The following is a 22,351-nucleotide window of genomic DNA, read 5'->3' on the forward strand; positions in this document are numbered from 1 at the left end:
TTTAATTTCCTGCAGATTTCTCAAATTACATACTGGAGAAGCAGTGATAATTTGAATCTGTAGAAAAATTTAATCTGTGGAAAACATATTGTATTATGTGTCACATGTTCATTTTACAGTTGTAAGACTAATTATAATACCATGAGACAATACAATAAGCATGGAATGGCAAACAGTCCATCTACAAACAAACTGGCAACAAAGAGGATCAGTGTTCTCAATTATAAATACATGTATTCAGATGGGTAAGTGCAGTAATGTTGCTAATAAAACATTGCTGACTTTGAATTGGGACAACTGCTGTATCAAGATTGCACAAGAGTTAATAATCATGTTGCAGGACATACCTAATGTTGTATAAGGAGTGCTGTTCGTAATGAAGTAAAAAAGCTTGGATGATTGCATTCCTGTATTCTTGTTTTTACAGATGGGGACTGTTTTCCTCAGAAAGCTGCAGTCCATAAAGGGTCACGGGAAGTCCCCATTCATCTGGTCGACTCCTCTGATCTGGAGTGCTCTCTCTGCATGAGGTACCATCACCTTTAATGCCTACAGTAATACTATTGAGCTGTAAAGACACCTGTGTGACCCACATTCAACTACAAGCTGGGATCTGAGCAGTCTCAGAGCCCAAACTTGTGCTGCATAGAATGTTAATGTAAAACATGTGTTGGTTAAAGATGAAGTGCTGATTTTGAACACTCGGTCACAAATTAGTTAAAACTAAAACTCCTAGTTGACAAATTTGACTAATCATCAGAGTTATGTCATGTTATGAAGGCATTAGCCGAAATGTTTGCTTTCCTTATAGTTTGACCTCGCCAGAAGAAAGTTATAACAAGCTGTGAAACTAGACTGCTAGACATAATTACTATTGCATAAATAGTATTTTTAATCATAAACCAATTATTTAATAATAAATATTTTTTAGAAATCTTAAATTTCTATTTCTGCTTTTGGATTAATGTCAAAAGTGGGTTTTTTTTGTTGTTGTTTTTATAGTTTTAGGCCTGATTTGTCAATCTCTTTACACAGATGCAGTTATCATTTTACATGTTTTTTTTGGGGGGAAAAATAAAATAAAACTGTTAATGTTACTGAAAAAGTAACTCCGGGAGTGAAGGGGGAGTACACACTGCGTTGCTAAATCATACCCTAAATGTTTTAATGAGCAGTCCTCATTCTCTGAAATTCTCTTCCGACCTGGTCTCATTATGTGCTTACTGGTAGGGCACTGTACATCCCTGTGCGTATCTACCTATGCCCTCTATGACTGGCTATCCATCTTAATATTTGAATTCTCTCTGACAATCCACAGGTTGTTTTATGAACCAGTCACTACTCCATGCGGACACACCTTCTGTCTGAAATGTCTTGAGCGATGCCTTGACCACAACCCCAGCTGTCCACTCTGTAAAGAGGACCTTTCATTGGTGAGGAAATTTAGCTTGTTTACTTGAACAAACTAAATGAACCAAACCACACATTCTGGATGTTATTCTATGTTTTACAAAAGAGCTAAACAAAGGGATCATCTACAGTATATAAAGCCACATGTAGTTCAGTTGGCCATGAAATTTATAGAAGCAAAGATTTAGCAGAGTTTGAAAGATGCTTAAGAGTGCATGTCTGAATAGTCATTCTTTCCAGACACGTGGTCCTGGACTCACTATTTGCAGAAGCAAACATTGCATAGGATAGTGGTGTGTGTGGTCATAAGCGACTGGTGACTGATGGAAAAAGATGTCTTCAGAATGCTGTAGCATACGGGACACTCTTGTACTATATAGCTTTCCGAATTTGGGGCAAATGAGCCACGTTCATCATTTGTTTTAGTGTCTTAAATCTCCAGAAGTGGCCACTTAGGGGATTGTCATGGTAGACCGCTAAAACTAGTCCATGTATAAGTTGAGGACTGTAGCATCCCTGCATTTCCTATTCCACCTTGCAGTATTTTTAAATGTAACATTCACTTGGACCCTGTTCACACTACTGTGCTGGCCCAGGGCTGCCTCAGGACTGTCACATATTTTGGTCTGCAACCCCATTCACATTTGTGTTTTAAGGCACCTTTGCGCATTCACATATGTGACTGAAAAGCAGGCCTAAAATGTGGCTTTTTTTTTTTTTTTTTTTTTTTAATGGAACGATAGCCTGCACTCAGAATGGAAGAGCTACCGGGATATACAGTAATCCTTGATTTGTAGCAGATGTTTCTTCTTAATATATATATATATATATATATATATATATATATATATATATATATATATATATATATAATTTTCAATGCAGCACAGTAGCAATTTTATGGTATATATTTAAAAAAAAAACATATATGTTATTGACAGTTTTGACGGTCCGAGCTTACTCCCTCCCACAATCACATTATTCTCTCAAGAACACAGAGGTATTTAGAATGCAGGAAAAAGCAACTTGCAAGTGTTCACAGATACAAATATTTATTTTCATGATGGATACTTCATTAATTAATTATTCAGTAGTTACACCTGGAATCATTTTATACAAAAATAAACTATTTAACTCATTCCATTACAATAAACATTTATATATTTTACATTACACATGTTTTTTCTCATTTATACATATTTGTTTAACCTGCATGAATACCATCTTTATTTACAAACTAAATACAGCAATACACCGTCATATATCAAATGCACTTTGCTCAACAACATGCATGATACATTATAAACTACTACTCTATTGCCAGTAGAGTAACATTAATAAAACAAATAAACAAATGTTTTTTTTTTAAATTTAAATAGTACAAAACAGCACATTACCATAGACGGGAAATTCGTCCTTGCCAAACTCGTTGATCCGATCTTTAGGGTTTTCGGCATCTTTGAACAGCTCTGGATACTGATTGAAGTGAACTGAAGCCCCATTCAAAATCCATGTTTTTCCTTGATATTCCACAGCAAACAGATTCCTAGGATCCGTGCTACTGAGCTACATAATCAAATTGGTAATGTGAAAAGGCAGCCCTAAGTCTGCTTTGCGTTCATATATATGTAAAGGCCGGATTGGAGGCCCTGGGCCACATCGAAACGGTGGCCTAAATCTAGGTCAACCCTGAACTGCCTTTTCTTTTTTGGAGCGTTCACATATGAGAAAAGGTGGCCCTGAGGCGCCCTTAGGCCGCCTTAAATCACAAGTGTGAATGGGGTCTAAGATGTAGACACATTTCGCCTCTGAAATGTTTGTAGACTTGGATCAAATTTCTCCTCTCAGACCCAGCAGCGGATATCATATGACAAAGTGCCAAACAAAATGTTCAGCAACACAAACAAGTGAGCTAGCTGTATATAGTAAGCAAGTAGTTCTACAGTACAGATTGGAGTCCTTTTATTTATCCAGGTTTGACCTTTGCTCCTACAGTTAACATTTTGGTAAATGGTAACTGTGGGTAAGTACTTTTATGTCCTTTGGTTTTATTGTGTCCATTACAGATACTCTGAATTGCAAAGCCGCATAGTTCATTAATGCTGTGATACACCTGGTTGAAATGATATTTTTGTTTGGTTTTTTCCAGTTTGGGGGGGGGGGGGGGGGTCCTTTGCATTCTGTGTTGAATATTTGACTTCCCTCCCTTTTTTAGTATCTGGCCACCAAAATGTACAACAAGACTTTTGTAACAGAAGAAGTGATCATTCGCTACCTATCAGAGGAGCTGGCTGAAAGGAAAACAGTCTATGAGGAGGAGATGAAGGAACTGTCCAAGTAAGAGCTCCTTTTAATATCAGAGCAGGGGTCTCCAGTCCTGGTCCTGGAGGGCCAGTGTCCCTCCTGGTTTTTGTTCCAACTGTACACTAAATTACTTATTAGAATCTTAATTGGTCCAATTAAGTAATTTAGGGTACAGTTGGAACAAAAACCAGGAGGGACACCGTCCTTCCAGGACCAGGATTGGAGACCCCTGTGTTAGAGAGATCACATCATATGCTAAGCGGTGCATCTCCCAAATATCTCAGCAAGAAGACTAGCAGATGTTCATGTAGAATATTGCCCTGCTCATTAACAATACAGTGAGGAAAACTCCTATGTAGGTATCCTCAGTATTCAAAAATAGGATTTTATTTTGTCTGTCTTGTCAGTTGCAAAAAATAAGCAACATTTTGCACGTTAGGTTTCCATATACAATATAAGATCTATTTTTGTGTTTGTGAATTTTTCAAACCATTTACCGTTGATAGCATAGTATTTATTTTTTTGTGTGTTTGTTTTAACTGGTATTTTGCCTTCCATTGCTAGGACCTGTGAACAACAAAAGTTATTTTCAATTGTTATATAGTTAGATGTTTTATACATTATTTTTTTTTCCTTTTTATGTTTGACCCCTGTTTTCAGTAATTGCGTACTAGGTGGATACAGGGGTTTCGCTGTCGCTCGTCACTCTCGTAATTTGCGAATGTTTTTTGAAAGTGACGACAAAAAAAATGTGGAATCGTCACTAGTGACGATCGTTTCTGTTTGTACTATAAAAAAAATCCCTTTTTTAAAGTCACACACAACGTCTCGTTCTTCAAAAGAAGGGATCGCTAAACCATCAGCGCCTCAGCCTCTCGATTAATTGACTCTGCAACGTTCTCATCCTGTGGTAAGCGACGTAAATGCAGTCAGCCATTCAGCGCCTCAGTTTAATGTTGCGTGTCAGTTACCATGGTAACCCAGACCGCTTTATGAAGCTGTACTAGGTGCTGCTGTAGCTTTCAGCCTCACATTATTCTTTGCAACCTGACAGCTTCTGCTGCTGCGCTTTCACGATTACAGAGAGTTCTGCTCAAACCTTTGCATCCGCAGTGTTCGCGCCATTGCGCCAATGCCCCGCTGAAATAAAAAATGTCCCGCTGAAATTCTCTTAACGTGCTCGTGTGTCCCCCTTCCCTGACCAGACGCAATCAATACCGATACGCAGTAAATGAATGCATTTTGTATTACCATGACATGTCTGACGACAGGCTAATCTTTTTTACTTGTTTGTTTACACTTGAGTTTTCATAATTAAACTCCCATGTTTTATTCTCCAGTCCAGTAGAATGCGCTCGCACCCTCCCTGGTTAGTCAGTTTCATAGTAAAGTCTGGATGACAACATCAGGCTTGTTGACAACATAGCCCGGCGCAAATATAACCTCGTATCCCTGTTACACCCGACCATTACTTCTGGAGGAATATGTAATAAGCTTCGGCAGTGACTGCTGAAATATAGGTTATTATAGCTGTGCTTAAAAATACTGTGTGCAGAAGATTTGTGAACCGAAAACGCATCATTAACAAAAAAAAAAAAAGCCGACGGTAAAGTTATAAAATATGTGAAATGTATCTTTTCTATGACCAAAAATGCTAAAATTCAGGGCCAAAATTATTCCATATGTGTTAAGCACCAACTGTCTCTTCACCATTTCGCCAGTAGGCCTATCGAGCATGATAAAATTATATATATACAGTGTATGTGGTTTTATACGGTACTGTATATATGCCTACAATACGTCTTGCATTGAGAAAACACTGGAATCGGAATAAAGGAAATTATTATGTAATACAGTTCACGTGCAGCATGGTTTTGGTAAGTAGCATTTTCTAAACTATATAATTATGTGCTTTATTAAAATAAGTTAAAAACATAGCAAATCCACAAAACCAACGAAATACATAGTGTATATTTGACATTTTATTTGTAGTGTTCTGTGTAACAAGGGCCTATCGTTTAACCTGAAGCAGATATACGTGTTTATCATATTATCAACAACACCAACGTGTGTTGTAAAAATAAAGCAACAATTGTTTTGAAAACTGTCCAAAATATTTACTTGGTGGCCAAGAATGAAAAATGTCAATCAACGTTTAATCGCTAACACCAGACTGATGTGCTGTGACAGAGCGTTCAGTGCACACACGACTAATTAACATATTAAATATGTACATTTTAAATAAGCCCTGTTGTTTAAATGTAATATAAACAGTTGGGCGGTTACTGCAGTCTGTCTGGGATTTAAAAAACTAAAAGCCTAGTCTTTAACTCATTTTATTTCCTGTGTGCGTTCATGCCTGCAAGTTGATATTTATTTGTTTCAATGACTCGATTAAAGTTTATTGTAACTTAAGTATTATTGGTTCATTTCAAAATACAGAATGTATCGGCAATCAGAAACCGCAGTATTGTTATGCGGTCTAGTTTGACATGCCGTTACGTCTGGTGTGAGCGTAGTAAGAGTTTTTAGCTTTCAATCCAGTGAAAAAATGTGGATTGTTTGCTCAATACCAGTACATTACTAGCAAAGGGCGATCAAGACGAAATACCATCAAAGATTAAAAACGCCAAAAATGTCTTGCGACTGAAGCTCTCTCCAATTTCCCTGCCATCATCAGTGATTTGTGTGGTAACAAGCAGGGACATCCATTACACTGATACTAGGTAAGCGTTTTATTATTCTTTTTTAATTAGCATCAGTACTGTACGTTTTAGTCACCAATAATTTAAAAATGCCAGTAATATGTTTTCGTATTGAGGTCAGCTGTAGAGATGCGTGAATAGTGAACTTTTCTTTGCCTTCTTTTCTATAACTTTATCATCAATATAAATACATGATTGCGGTAAACTTGTGCGCGCGAATTAAAAAACAAAACTGTTAGCCAATACTGTAAAATGTTGCAGAAGAAAATCCACTCAATTTTTCAGCAAGAGTGAAACAGAACAAACAGAACAACAAGTTGTAGAAAATGAAGACTTGGATTTGGAACACCAGACAAAAAAGAACAAACAAAGCTCACAAGCATCAGATAAAAGAAAAAGAAAACAAGCAGCAAAGTTTCAGCCTTATTGCAAAACTCTGTTTCCATGGGTTGTATATAATATTCTAACACTGTTTTTTTTTTTCTTTTTATTGTAAAAAGACATACATGGTATAAGTAATTCATAATGCATTCTGTGTCTGTATGTAGCTTTTCAGGGCAAGAAAATCTGGCTCTTGAGTTTTAATGTTCTAAAACTTTACAGCTGTAAATTACCAATTTATTTAAACTGTAGAGCATTATTAAAATGGTTTAATTAAATAATTGTTTTGGTCAATACAGTGATTTAAGGTATAACATAAAAAAACAGGATTCATAACACCCTTGAAGACTTGAGCTGTGCACCAGTAGTGACTACTGAATATCTGGAGTGACTAATGTTTTTAGAAAGTATTAGTCAATAGTGACTACAAAAATAATAATAATAATAATAATAATTCGAGTACTTAAAAAAAGCCCTTTTTTTATCAACTCTGACCCAAAAAAGACAAACATTTCCTCAAATTCAGATCTGCTGCAGGACAAAATAAATTCATATATGGTGTCTCTGTAAAGGAATATTGAACTGTGAATGATCCACAAAGACAAAATAAAGATATTTTAAATGCTTTCATTTAAGTTTATTTTAGTAACTGAAAGCAATGCCTATCTTCACATTTAGACGCACATGGCTAAAAGGGTAATTTAATGTGTTTTATGAATTCCAGTTGTTTCATGAAAGCCTTTTTAGCCTGACCTGTCTAAAGTTATATGCATGGTAAACATTTATGACTACGACCCTAAGTGATCCCCACTAGTCTGTTTATCAATGACTTACCAGTGTAGCAAATCATGGAATGATCTCTGTGCAATGTAGCACAGCCTTTGCTTGTATATGAATTAAAAATAAATTCTTATGTTGCTGTTCTATATTTAAAAAAACTGTCCATGGTACACCATTAAATATGGCATCCTGTTTTGCAGCTTGAATAAGGAAGTGCCCATTTTTGTATGTACCATAGCATTTCCGACTATCTCGTGCCCTCTACATGTTTTTGAACCACGTTACCGCCTCATGATCCGAAGATGTATGGAAACTGGCACCAAGCAGTTTGGAATGTGCATAGCGGATGAGCGCAAAGGGTAAGGCATCTAAACAGTACAACCATGTGGTGTGTGTTTTAAAGAAACCACACAGTGCAAATGAATGTCATATGAAATCTAAGTCTGACCATTTTACACACCACCAGTTGAAGGAAATGTGTTTCTTATAGCGGAACTGAAACAGTCGACTGGGTTTGTAGTTTAAATAGATTCAGTTTCAAATCCCCATCTGGAATAGGCAAATACTGCCCCCAAAAGATCATCCGGAAGCTTTGATTTTAAAATGCTTCACTCTTAAAAGCCTTGAGTTTGAGGGATTTTTTTTACGGTAAAGTTTGATATTGAATCCAAAACTGTTGGCTGCATGAAGTCAGGAATTGTTATGTAGCTGAGCCCACTTGCTTTGTATTTCAGGTTTGCTGACTATGGCTGTATGCTGGAAGTTCGAGATGTCAAGTTCTTTCCAGATGGCCGGTCAGTTGTGGACACTATTGGAGTGTCCCGGTTTAAAGTCCTTAGCCATAGCCAAAGAGATGGGTATAACACTGCCAACGTAGAATACCTGGAAGACAAAAAGGTAAACCCTGCACTTACACAATTGCCCTTGTAAAGAGCCAGTATCACATACATGTATGTGTAAGATGAATTGGACCTTGCAGTGCTGTTTCCTATCTTCCCAAAAAAAGCCTGTTGGTTTTAGACATGTTGTTTTGTTTTAGCATTTTTAGACACCATTAAAACAAAGAACACCTACTGCAATGATAATTGCATTCAGTAAATGAATTAAAGACCGTTCTGGTTATGAGCTGAGGTCAGAACCAGTGTTCGGTTTTCATCTTGTTCACTGTTCCTAATCAGAAGCTTAGTCATTCTGAACTGTCATCCTGGCATTTTGCCTAGGCTTTTTATTCATTCATTCATTCATTCATTCATTCATTCATTCATTAAATTAATGTTACGGTTAGATTACTGTAGTAATAGAAAAAAATGCTTGCAAACAAATGTTTGAATTATTAAAATATCAACCAACTCTGAAATGTCACAAAGTATATTTCTGTATATTGTGGCAGCAAGAAATAAAACGGAACAGCATTTCACTTTTTTCTTTCTTAGAATGTGTATTGTTAATATTGTTGTTAGGGCTACAGCATTGTAATAACTGTTGCTTTGACTTACTACCTATTCATTGGATGGAGCAGGATCTTACTTTTATAAAGACACTTTGGCTTTAGAGCAGCTCCTGAAATAACATCAAGGGAAATTTAAACCACTTAATGGTTGCAAACATAATAAAACAAGATAAGGGAGCTGTGATTTCAAAAAAATACTTTTAACTTTTACTTTTAAACAGCGCGTCTAAAATTAACTGCGCGTGTGAAAATAAATTAGACCTGGCGTGCCTGATGCGCATTTAATAAATGGACCGCAAAGGGTTAAAAGTCCCTAACAGCATTGTGCTTGTTTAGTACATTTCACCCTAGACTTCCGACTTGTTTGCAACTGGTTTGGGACTGTTGTGACAGGCACAACACTTTAGTACATCTACCCCATAGTGTTAGCTTTATCTTGAACTCTTTGTTTAATCTAGACAGAGGGAGAGGAGTATGCTGAGCTGGTGAGACTTCACAACTCTGTGTATGATCAGGCTGTTGCATGGTTTACATCTCTGAAGGACAACATGAAGAGTCAGATTCTCAGCCACTTCGGATCAATGCCTGGAAAGGAGTCAGACCCTCAAGTAAATGCAAATGTGTCCAGCACACACCTGCAGCTAGGCAAATATAGTTAGCCCTGTGTTTCAATTTCAATTAAAACTGTTCTCCTAAGTGCAAGGGTGTGTATCATAAACTCATCAGAAATCTACATATAGTGGTATGGGATGAATATGTACACTACTATAGAGATCTCAATGTGCCTGTTTTCAATTCTAGACAGCAATTGGATGCCGAAGGGGTACTTTATAGTTAAGTATATCGACATTGTGAAAGTAAAACCAAAAGAGATTAGTATGAAAGTAAAGAGGCCAACAGGTTTTGGTTTATGGATAAGGAAATCCAAATCAGCCAGGAACATTAGGCACCTATTTAGAACACCACAGCAGATCAGACAGATGGAGACTTAAACCCACAGCTGTGGGCAGAAACCAGTGATGGCACCCCAGACACACTGCTAGATACCAGTGATGGCACCCCAGACACACTCCTAGATACCAGAAGAGCTGCTGTTTGTGAAATTACATCACATCACAGCAGGTCTGTGCAAATCAAGTACAGTTCCACGTCAAACCACTTCTGCCATTGACCAATTCAATTTCATAGGATTTGTAGAGATCTTAGAGGCATAGAGGATGTTCAGCTCTTATTTTAAAAAAAATAAAAAATAAAAATAATACGTGCCATCCATGATCGTCATCACTTTCCTAATTGTTGTATCAGTATGTCGTTGCTAGGCAGGCCTCTTGCCATGGGAAGTGTCTGTATAGTCTCAGTGGCACTATTAACTTTTTATTGTGCACATTCCCAAGGTGCCACACTTCACTTCACCACCTTGTTTTCTCTGTTGGGAAGCATACACGTTTACACGTCAAAAAACATACACGTTTAAGGGGCTTGTTCCTCTTAAGAGAATAAATTCACTAATTCACTCTTTCTTGTCTCTAGGCCAGTCCCAATGGACCTGCTTGGTGCTGGTGGTTACTAGCAGTACTTCCATTAGAGAACCGAGCCCAGCTGACCATACTGGCCATGACATGCCTGAAAGAACGATTGATTGCCATAAGACGTGTGTTAATTTTTGTCACCCGCAAAAGATCTTCATGATGATGATGCACACTGAAGTTCAAATAGTTGGAATATCAGATCTGATCCAAAAATAGATACGTGAATAATTCAGTAGCTTTATTTCTTGGCATTCATAGTTCAACTTGTGCCTGATGGTCACCTTTACAGATCCGAGTCCATTGTCCTATTTATTTATAATTCAGAAGAACAGAAAAGATTGTTTTGTTGAGTGATCCTTGGCCTAGGATTCAGACTGACTTGAAGCACTAGAGCACCTTAAGTGACCTATCGTGGCGTATGTGTGTGTGTGTGTGTGTGTGCGTGAGCGTGCGTGTGCGTGCGTGTGTGTGAGCTGCTCATGGGTGTTGTGTACCTGTAAAAAAGTTAGTTTAACACTGAAGAGCAATACAAAGTAGAGGATGTCTACCTTTCAGAAGCTGCTGTTTTTGTCTGTTATCTCAGAAGATTTGTGTCCTTAAAAATCATTACCAATTTACTGTGAAACATCTCATGCAACAGAACAATTTTCATATTAAACTGCTAATTATAGATTTGAATGACTTGCTTTCAGTCTTCTTGATAGCACATAGCTAGTTTCATTAACCTCTATACTGAGGGGTTTTGTCTGTATTTAAAACATAGCTCTACTCCTCCAGTATGCTAATGTTAAATGACATATTTCCGAAATAAGACACAAGCTTAATCTATGTGTAACATCACTCTATTCTGATGTTCTTAAGTATTGTGATTGCTGTATTTAGATTGACAGACTGTGTTTTATTTTTTAAATGTGAATTATGGAGGTGCAGTGTGTCATTGGGAAAGTTTCCATGTGTGGTTCTTTACACGTGAAGTGGCGATGTGCGTGCATGTTTGGGAGAAAAGCTCAGGTTTGTGGCTGAAAATAACGTCCACAGAGAGGGATAGGGCCAGTCTCATTTACTCGTGAGCGTGACGTAAAACACGGGAAAATCCACTTTCTATGTCCTTTAAACCGCCGGTTTCAAGCCATGGTGATCTGCAATAGCTGGGTTGGGCAGTTTCATTATATACCTCTGGGTTAATTATTTACTTTTTTCTTTAATTAATAAGTGTGATAAATTAGTTGAAATAGTATTCACTACTAACGATAAGCCACCCCACCAATGGACATGTGAAAAATAATTTTGGCAAGAGCAGTAAAACACATTATGAAACAACCAGGCAAAAGGCATTTACAAATCACAGTTTATTACATCATCTTAACACTGTGCTTTAAGGAGGCTGTGTGGTCCAGAGGTTAAAGAAAAGGGCATTGTTCAAATCCCGGCTCACTCACTGGCTCACTGTGTGACCCTGAGCAAGTCATTTAACCTCTTTGTGCTCCGTCTTTCGGGTGAGACGTTGTTGTAAGTGACTATGCAGCTGATGCATAGTTCACACATCCTAGTCTCTGTAAGTTGCCTTGGATAAAGGCGTATGCTAAATAAATAATAATAAACAGTTTTGCTCAAACAAGACATCACCTGACAACCATGGATTGATTCCCAGGTGAGATTCTCTCCTGTACCTGTTCTCTTTGCATGGAAACAACATTTTCCCAAGCTGTCTGCGTAAACAGCACGGCTAATTTGCATATCGACCTCCTCCTCCTTCATGACGTCAGGTAAGAGGGTCTTCTCAAGTAAAATAAACTGAGCCAATGGAAACCCGAAATGTATAGGGCCAGTTTTCATTTGGCTAGAGCACAGTGTCTTGAGTAAAATTAGAACACACGTGGAAACTCCCCCATTGATGTGACTTTAATCAGGCTGCATGTACTGAAACCTGCCTCCCCCTTAGTTACAGGTCAATTTATATATTATTAAAATACTGAAATTAATATGCAGTATGTTGCAGGCAATCTGCAATAAAACATTTAATGAATTGACAGTGTTTGTAGTACACGAGACTACATAATGTTACATTTCTGGCTTTTATTCAAATATAAAAATGTAAATAATCAAAATGCATGTATTTCTGTCAAATATTGCAATGGCTGGTTTTATGTCATACAGTTGGTTTCCAAGACACTGATTTGCACTTATTTTTGGTCCACCTTAACTCAGCAAGATTTTAGCTTTTCAGGGTCTGTGAAATCAGCTTTTAAGTCTGTAGCAATAAAGTAAACCATAAGTCTACTATTTTCATATCAAATAATGAAACAGTGGAGAATGGTATAGCATTTTTTTCAAATGCTTCTTTATCAGTTTTTCTGTAAAATGCCTAGGTGAACAATTTCTTTGTCTACATACTGTAACAACAAGTTGACAAGATTTAAAATTATGAAACATCTCTGAGGGCCATTCAGTTGTTCTATAAGTATTAAGAACAACACTGTTACTTATGCTGACTTGTATTCTTAAAAGATGAAATATCAAATTTGTTAAATTACAATTCTCAACTTGTTGTTCTTACTAGTGTTTTTTGGGATTTAAAGGTGTAGTGTACCATTTTACATGTTTAAGCCTGTATTGAAAATATCTGCTTTATAGGTGTTATTTTTTAATATCGTCAGTATAACAGAAAAATCTAAAAAAAAATTCAAATAGCCACCTTCTGTTGCTAGTAATTGGAAGTGTAAACACATTGGACTATTGGGAAGGTCTGGTTTTTAGAAAAAAAGTATAATTGACTGGTGATGGAATTGCACTGTAGAAGTGTCTAGTAAACCTAACACCATTTGTAAGTTGTTGTTGTTGTACAGAAACTAATAAGTAGTTTCTGTAAATGTGATGGCAACAAAAATATAACTTCGATTTTTGGATTTCCCAGTATGATGATTTGAACCTGTAACTATAAAAAAAATGTTCACCCTTTCATTTTGTAAAACAAGTTGATCCAAGAGAAAAATGTAGCATGAAACCACCTGCTTTTTGGGGTCTATTGATGATTATTTTGTTTTATGATGTTCTGTTTGATGTAACTTATTTCACGCTAATAGTGTTCTTATTGTTTTGTTAGCTTCAGGGATCTATATGAAGAAACGATGTACAATTGAGGCCTTTAAAGCTTTTCTGTAAGACATGCTCTACTTGATTCGTTGTCTCCGAGCATCTACTTGTGTTGTAGTTGTCTTTCATGGTGTCCAGAATAATGCTGGGTATTTCTTGTTTCGGGTTATCACAAAATGCTGCATTCATCACTTCATGTATATTTGTATTATAAAGAAAACAAAGTATATTTGACATATGTTGTATTTGAAATAAAAAATAAAACAAAAAGGTGTACATTTTTAGGTATGGATAAAAAAATTTTGGTTGAAAGCCATATTGATTACTAGAAAAGAAATAAAAAGACTAAAACCTTTTAGTTAGCTAAAATTTAACAAGCCAAGTAAAAAGCTGCAAAGACCAATACAAAAGATAAGGTTAGCTCTCAAAAGAGGCATATTCAACAAGACCTATATGGCTAACAAGCCATCGGTTGAACAGACTTGCTGTATAGAGAAAGAGTTTTGTATGTGAGAAATACTGTGGGCAGAATTTGGATTACATGCTGCAAATGTTCATAGAGCCCATAGAAGAAAAAAAAAAATTATAACCTGCATTGATTCTAATTCGAGGTGAGTCTAAATAAAATTATTACTTGAATACTTTGATCAAGTTTCAAATACTTGTTCATTTCTAAAACAAATGGAAAAATGTGTTAACTTGGCACTGGATTTTTAAGAGGAGGAAGTTAAAAGTGATCAGCCACTAGAATTGTCACCTCACTGATAATTGACAGGAAGGCGGGCACCCTTCATTACCTAGCTCTACTATTGGTTAAGGGAGTACATGAGCAATGAAAATGGTGCAAAAAACAAACAAGCATTGCATCTTTTAGTTTTACTGTGTGCAGTGGTCTGCGATGCAAGGTGTTTTTTTGTTGTTTGAAAGTTAACTTTAATTTGGATTTTGACTGCAAACTACTTGGGCAATGATAAACCTTTGTTGTTTGATTTCTGCTGTTATTGGTCTACTGATATCAGCTTGATTCCAGAATCAGACTTTTTAATTTTTTTATTATTATATTATGGAATCAGTAAGTACGGGTACAGCACATCTCGTTTTTATGTTATATACTTTATTATAGCATAGATTTTATTGAGCAAACATATTTTGTTGTGCTTATGTGTTTTATACGAGTTGTGAAAGGGTGTTGAAAATGCAGTTGAAAGTTTTGAAGGTCCTTTTTTATAAAGTTCTTATAGTTAAACTAGTTATATTATTATTATTATTATTATTATTTATTTCTTAGCAGACGCCCTTATCCAGGGCGACTTACAATCGCAAGCAAATACAAAGTTAAAACCCCTCTGCTGTTTATTCTTTTTATTCTTATTTAAATCATTCTTCTAGTTTAAATCCTGTTTTACTTTGAATACATTAGATGCCTTAGATGTTTCTTCGATGTTGCTGTTGATGTATTTATCTATGCATCCCTTTACGTGGTGTAACACGATTCGCACTCACTCGGGTTCGTGCCCCTTTAAAAATACGACCCAGCACACAGAAATGGATTTTCTTGCGCAGTTGCGCTAATTTTTTAATAAAGACAAAAATAAAACAAATACACAAAATAAACACCTAGCTCTGTACGAGCACTAACTAACACACGGGAACACCCTTCCTAACACGGGACAGCTAAGCTGTTTTCCCGACTTTTCAAAAAACCTCAAACTTAAACACACTGGTTTGACACCGCACTTACTTTTTCTCTGGCTACTCGGAGACAGAGCACCTCTTCTGCCTCCTTCTACTCAGCAGCCCCGAGCAGACTGCTTGCTCTCCTTTTAAACCCCTGCACCTGGGTCTAATTCCCCCAATAAAGCCCAGGTGTGGATGATCATTAATAATAAAACAATTAACAAATCAATTAGAGAATTAAATAAAACAACAAAGCAATACAAAACGGTGCATTCTCACATGTTTTTTCTTTTGCAGGGAGGTTTTAACCCCCTCCCTGCCGTCTCTCACAACCCGCTATATTACAGTGGTTGCTGCAATACGTTCTAAGGACCTGTCACCATTATGAGTATAAGAGATTGAGTATTCGGGTATTTGAAACTTTTATTCTTAGTATATTCTAATATCTTATTATTTGAATTTCCCACCCCTAATTTTAATATTAAGAGGAACGGTAGTTCCTTGCGCCAAGTTAGAGCGAGAACTGCCAGAAACTCTCTATACAGCAAGAATAGACATGTGTGACAGGGATGGCAGAGTGGTGACGTCATGCCAGAGGCAGGAAGAAAAACAGGCAGTACTGCAGGGCAAAAAGACGCTGCGGCGCTGTTTTATTTGAATAATAAAACGAAAATAAATATTTAAATAAAAAAAACACTGCTCACAGAGCACGAATAAAACAGGTACACAAATAACAAACACAAAATACTGTGATCAGGCTGGGCAGTAGCCTTCACTGATCGCACTTGTTCTTTTTTTATTTTACACTGATTTATTCAGACCCCAAATTTTATCCATGCATATGTATATTACAGGACATCTGAGTTTAATGACAACATGGAAATATACTAGGGAACACACTTATTTGATTTATTTCTGTTTTAAAAGGGAACATTTGCCTGCAATTATTACTTATTATTATTATTATTATTATTTTTTAATGTAATATAAATGTATAAAAAAAGGTCTAGCATGCGTGGGATTTGAAATTAGAACCTTCAGTTTGCAAGCATGTTGTGTTGTACTGTCAGTGCTACACGATTAGTTGAGAAAACAAGCAGTACAGGCTAACTTCACTATAACGAACCCTTCTTATAATGAACACCCGTTTTTAACGTTGCCAACATCAAGAACCGATTTTTTCAATGCAAATGAGCCCTATCGATCACGTACAGGATCGGCCCGGATACAATGATCTCAGTACTGACTGACACTGAACTTTCTCCAGTGTCAAGTGTGTTATTCTTACAGTGAAAACAAACACCATGGTTGACTAATTCAAAGATCATGCTAATTCAAAGATTACCTATTGTAGTACAAATCCAGAGATGCCAACTGCTACGGTTTGGCTGTAGCAACTAGGATTTTCAGGCTCTGCTACGGTGATACGGGCCAAGTTAAAAAAAAATACGTTTTTTTTTTTTTATTTAGTGTTGCGTTAGTGCTCCTGTGTTAATGATGGTGTGAGTTTCCGCGTTCCCATTTTTGTATCTGATTCACGCGCTGTGATTGGCTTGTGGTTAAAAAAAAAAAAAAAAAACACAGTACCTAGACCATTTATAATGGGACATGCACGGTAGTCAAGGCTTTGCCACTATGAAAAAAAATGGTTCAAAGAGGATTACACCAAGAAGTATACATTCATAAAAAAGTAAGATATCAGAACATCATGCTTACTGTGAGTACTGCAGAAGCATGGGGGAATAAATGATATTCATGAGCACGTCAGAACCTTGAAACACGAGAGAAATTCACAGGGAGCTCAAGAAAATAGATCATTGGATTGTTTTTTTTAAAACGGATGGCGAAAATTTACCAATTGCTGTTGCAGATCACATAGGCCCACTTGTGAAAGTGGCTTTTCCTAATAGTAAAATTGCTTCCAAGTATGGCTGTGCGAGGAGCAAAACGACAGCAATCGTGAAACTTTAGCAAATCTTTCAGGTACTGAACAGGCCTCGGTTTTGAAAAGTAATTTTTTTGCCATTGCAACCGACGGCAGTAGTGACATCGAGACTCAGTTGTACCCAGTTGTAATACGTTACTTCAGTGAAGAAATTGGCAAAGTGGTAACGCAGCTGCTTGCTTTACCATCATGCGAGGGTATATCGGCAACCGGAGCAGATAATGCAGCTGTAATGCTGGGTGTACATAAAGGTGTAGCTGCCTATGTAAAAATGGAGAACAATTCTGTCCATGTACAGTGTTGTCCCTGTCATTTAATTCACATTGCTGCCCAGTCGGCTGCAAAGAGATTACCAGCAAGAATAGACAAACTCTACTATCTAGTTATTACTAGAATATTACTATCTAGACAAAAGTGGCAAGCGGCACAAGCAGTTGAAACAGTGCCAGGACTTGTGTGGCACCGAAGCAAGAAAGATTCTGAAACATGTGAACACCAGGTTTGTGCTTAAGAATAACTTGTATGTGTATATGTGAAAAGTATTGTACGTTAAGTCGCTGTCTACACACAAACCGCTTTCTAGAAAAGCATTCTAATTAATCCAGGTCAGAGCGACCATACTAAATACCGTTTCTGATTTTAATGTGTCGATAAATTATTAAAATAGTTTGGTTGTAGTTCCTAGCAGCGCAGTGTAATACCATACGTACCATTTGATTTTATTTAAATAAAGTCAATGTCTTGCCTTTTCCATGAATTACTGTAGGTGGCTCAGCCTGGGCAAGTATATTGATAGATTGCTGCAGCAGTGGGCAGCACTAGTGGAATTCTGCAAAGTAAACAAAGGTATAGACCTAAACTATGCTTTCATTATACTGTATTATATCATTTTAAAGCAGTGTTTTTTAGTTTGATGGTCAATAATGAATGGTAATTGTTTTCTGCATTTCATCAGGTCCCAGCAAGGTAGTTAATAAAGCCAAGTCTAGTGAGCCAGCCATGAGTAAAGGTCATCCACGCAAGCCATCCTCTGCAGTGGCAGAAGCTAGTAAAAGTATGTGTAACTATTTTGTGCTGCCAGATTAGATTTATTTTCAAAATGCCTTGTTTGTTTGGTGTGTATTTATGCACATGGAAAACAAATCATTTGTACCTAATACATTTTGTGTTTGACTTGTACTTTTTTTAGACAATTGTACGTTTGTTTGTGAAAACGTCTTATGGTAATGTGCTTTCAATTATTGGTAGGCCCAGTTGTGACCTCAAGTGAATTGTTCAGTGATACTGGCAGTGTGAAATTGAAGGCTGGTAAGGTGTCTTCTGCAACTAATCAAGGTACCATTTAATCTGTTAGTACAGTCTAGCCTATTATAATGGAGGATTTTAAAAAGAGTAGTTACACTAATCTTTCTTTTAAAAATAGTAGCTTCTATTTTTTTCTATTTGTGTGAAATTACATTTTAGTTTTATTTTAATATTTGTTTTTAAATGTAGTCTCTGTAACATCTATATGTATTTTTCTAGTATTACAAAGGTCAGCAATATTAATTAATGCAAACTAACACTACATTACTAATGATTAACTGTCAAAATGAAGATTACAGTAAAATAATAACATAAGTATTGTATACAAAGGATGGAAGTATAAGATACCTATCTGTAGACTTAGAAAATCTATTGCTTGTTTTTCAGAAAGGTTGAAGGAGAAGATAGTTGTTAGCAAGAAGAGTGGTGTAAAACCTACAATACCAGCTGGCAAGCCAGACACCAGGTTCTGTAGAATACAGCGCAGCCTAGAGAATCCCCTAGTGAAGCTAACCTGTCTGTTTCTCCAAGCCTCCTTACCATGTTTTGAGGGCTTAAATGCACTTCTGCAGAGAGAAGAGCCATTTATTCAGGTTCTAAAACGAGAATTGGATTCCTTGCATTCACTCCTTCTCAGCAAATTCATTAAGCCTGTAGTAATCACTAGTGTGAGGTCTACAATCACAATTAATGTAAGGGATAGAAAGAATCAGAGGGACAGAGAAGATCTAGTGATTGGCACCAAAACCAGACAGTAGAGGAATGCAAGGAGGGAGGGAAGCTCTCTAAAGTGGAGAAAAATATATTTTTTAACTCTGTCAGAGAGTATTACGCAGAGGCCAGTTCTTATATTACCAGCAAATTGCCATTGTATGAGGAGCTCTTAAAACATGCAGAAGTGGCTGACATCAGTCAAAGGGCAAATGTCAAATTTGAATCTGTGATGTATTTTGTCAGAAGATTTGATTTGGTCTCAGTTGATAGGCTCAATCATTTGGAAAATGAGTTTGTTGCATGCCAAGTAGAGAACATTCCTGAAGATATTCTTCGGTCAGACAGGGCAGATGTTTCCTGGTACAAGATAGGGAGGATCTTCAATCCTGTAACAAGCCAACCAAAGTTTGCATTGTTGGCCATGGTGATGCTACTGTATTGATAATACCCCACAGCAATGCAGACACAGAGAGAATATTCAGCATTGTGCGTAAAGTTCAAACAGAGTTCCGCCCAAATCTATCTAGGAAAACCCTAGAAGCTATTTGTGTACAGAAGCTGAAGCTCTTGTCTGTGGAAAAGAAATGCTATGAAGCTGTGTACAATAAGTCTGTACTGATGAAGTGCAAGAGTGCCACTTATACTAAGTTACATATGTGAATAAGCCATAACATTGACCAGCCATCGCCGACACTGAATTGTGTACTTTAGTTTACATTTTTATATATATATATGCAGTAGTAAGAAATGTATTTATTGGTTCAGAGATGCTAATGCATATACTTCCTTGTACATAAACAATAAATACTCTGTACTGTGAAAAATGTATGCTGAATCTCCTTGTCTCCTGTTTTTTGAAAAGCTGTAATTTGAGTCACTGTCAAGAAAGAGGTCTTACTGGGGCACAGACATAAAACTATGATTTTAATAAAACCTGTATTTTTATGACAATTAAATAATTAGCTCTGAGTTACATTTCTGTCTAAGCATTATATTGTTGGATATTGATTGATTTTCTCCTTAAGTGCGTGAAGCGGGTGTGGTTAGGGTATGCTAAGGTTTGCTAGGGTTTTCTTGATGCTTCGCTCACCAGGTGCTAGGATTTCCATTTTCAAATGTTGGCATCTCTGCAAATCATGCATGACGAATGCAATCACTGCCTGTCAGTCATCTTCACACAAACTGCAACCAGGCAACAGGCGTGAGGAGTAATCTATGCTGGAGTTTTTTCAAGAGAAAGGACATGTAATTACTGTATTCAGGATATAAGTGTACATTCTTTCCTTTTTCATTTCTTTACTGTTTTCTTTTAAACATACCACAGGGGGAAATTAGTTTTGGTGTAATTTATATATGTGGAAATGGGTTTGTTTTGTGTGCTTTTTGGAGTTATGTTTGATCAAATGATTGTTTACAGACGGATGCTTGATTTAAAACTTGCTGCCTGCCTGTCTTCTGTATTGTGTCCTCTGTGCGTTACCATTGTTGGTAGCGTCACATACCCGTACTTTTTGTTTTGTGTTTAATAAATTCTGCATGCCTGTGCCGGCATTTCAACTGCAATTTGGTCTCTGTCTTGCAATGCGGTTACCCACACATGTGACACGAGTACCTTGTCACAATACCGTTTAAATGTTGATCAATGTGAAGGAATCTTCATAAAAGTATTATATGTTGATGTTCAATTCAAATTTGCCATTTTGTCATTATTCTGATACAGAAGAATGCCAAACCCTATTATAGTGAACACCCTGATATAATGAACATTTCTCCAGGCCCCAGGGGGGTTCGTTATAGTGAAGTTAGCCTGTATTTTGAAAGATGAAGTCAGCCAGCTGAGAATTCTCAGGACTGTTATTCTTTACATTTTGGAGATTTTTTGGAGATTTTCTTTGAGTCATCTCATCATTCTGAGATTCTGATCTTTGCAAAATGTTGGTTTCCAGTGAGCGTAACGCTCATTGTGGTCCCTATTGGCTCAAGGAACTACTGTTTCCTCTTGATACTGGTTGATGAGAGTAACGCTATTTGTGGTCCCCACTGGACAAAAAGGAACGTTAATTTCTGAGAATTAGCTATGCTGAAGGATAGCCTGTATATTTGTTAAAAGTAAAACATAAATACATTAAATCTTACTGAAATAAATGAATACATAAATGAATACATAGACATTTATTTCTTTATCTTGATATTTCTTTATTTTTCACTATCAGATATAAACACTGCCATTTAATACTGTATGAAATGAAAATAAATACTCAATAGTTCTTGTTCAGTTGTATATTTGTGAAGATTTTTGTACATAAAGGTTGTTATGCTTTCATATATTTTTACTTTCAAATTAAAAAATATATTGTAACGACCGGACAATTGCTTTGTTGCAGGATGTATTGTAAGGTCAATGGGTCACGCCATTACTTAGCATGGGAAGGGGGAGTGAGTGAATGAGTGGGGAGAATTTGTGTTGCCGTTGTCAGGGTTTGCAGATCATGGATGTGACTGGTTGATGAGCCGGACAGCAGCAGGAAACGACAGGAGGTTATTTGAGGGGGTGCATGAGCCTGGGGACTGGAGACAGTGCAGCACTGAACTTGAATGAGAAACTTGTGTTTCTCAGGCACAATAAAAGCAGATCGAACTTGCATCAAAAACACATGCCAAGTTAGTATAAACAATTGGGACAACCTTGGCCCCCATCAGTTTTACAGTTGTGCCAATTTGCTTTGTGCTGGGTTGCCCTAATGGTTTCTTGAAACTTGGCTTGTGTTATTGCACTTTTTGATAAAATGGCATTGTGAGGCGTGTGAGTAACAATGGAATATCCAGACAGTAATTTGCGTGTAACAAAATAAAAGTTTTTATTAATATTATGTGTTACACGATAAAAATAAAACAAAACAAAAAAAAGAATGGCGTGAGGGAGGGGGTGCTGGAATAAGGGTAAAAAGAAGGGTTCGGAAACTTTCTCAGTCCTCTTTACGATATCCTCGGACATAAAAAGGGGATAAAACAGAAAATAAAATGTTAGTGGGTGTTCCGCCCCTGTGCTGACAAAATG

The 22,351-nt window shown here is 36.8% G+C and overlaps 1 protein-coding gene across 1 annotated transcript in view; it reads left to right on the top strand.

The window, feature by feature from the left end:
- LOC117407100 (LON peptidase N-terminal domain and RING finger protein 2-like) overlaps positions 1–20,856 on the top strand; it is a 43,879-nt gene extending 23,023 nt beyond the window's left edge. Inside the window, exons 7-13 of the mRNA XM_034011730.3 lie at positions 428–530; positions 1,319–1,433; positions 3,626–3,747; positions 7,781–7,939; positions 8,315–8,477; positions 9,489–9,638; positions 10,561–20,856. Coding sequence (XP_033867621.1) covers positions 428–530; positions 1,319–1,433; positions 3,626–3,747; positions 7,781–7,939; positions 8,315–8,477; positions 9,489–9,638; positions 10,561–10,719 — 971 coding nt within the window. The 3' untranslated portion in view covers positions 10,720–20,856. The remainder of the gene's footprint in view (positions 1–427; positions 531–1,318; positions 1,434–3,625; positions 3,748–7,780; positions 7,940–8,314; positions 8,478–9,488; positions 9,639–10,560) is intronic.
- Positions 20,857–22,351: the final 1,495 nt, after the last annotated feature.

The sequence above is a fragment of the Acipenser ruthenus genome, chromosome 8, assembly GCF_902713425.1.
Source record: "Acipenser ruthenus chromosome 8, fAciRut3.2 maternal haplotype, whole genome shotgun sequence".
In the NCBI taxonomy this organism is placed as follows: Eukaryota; Metazoa; Chordata; class Actinopteri; order Acipenseriformes; family Acipenseridae; genus Acipenser; species Acipenser ruthenus.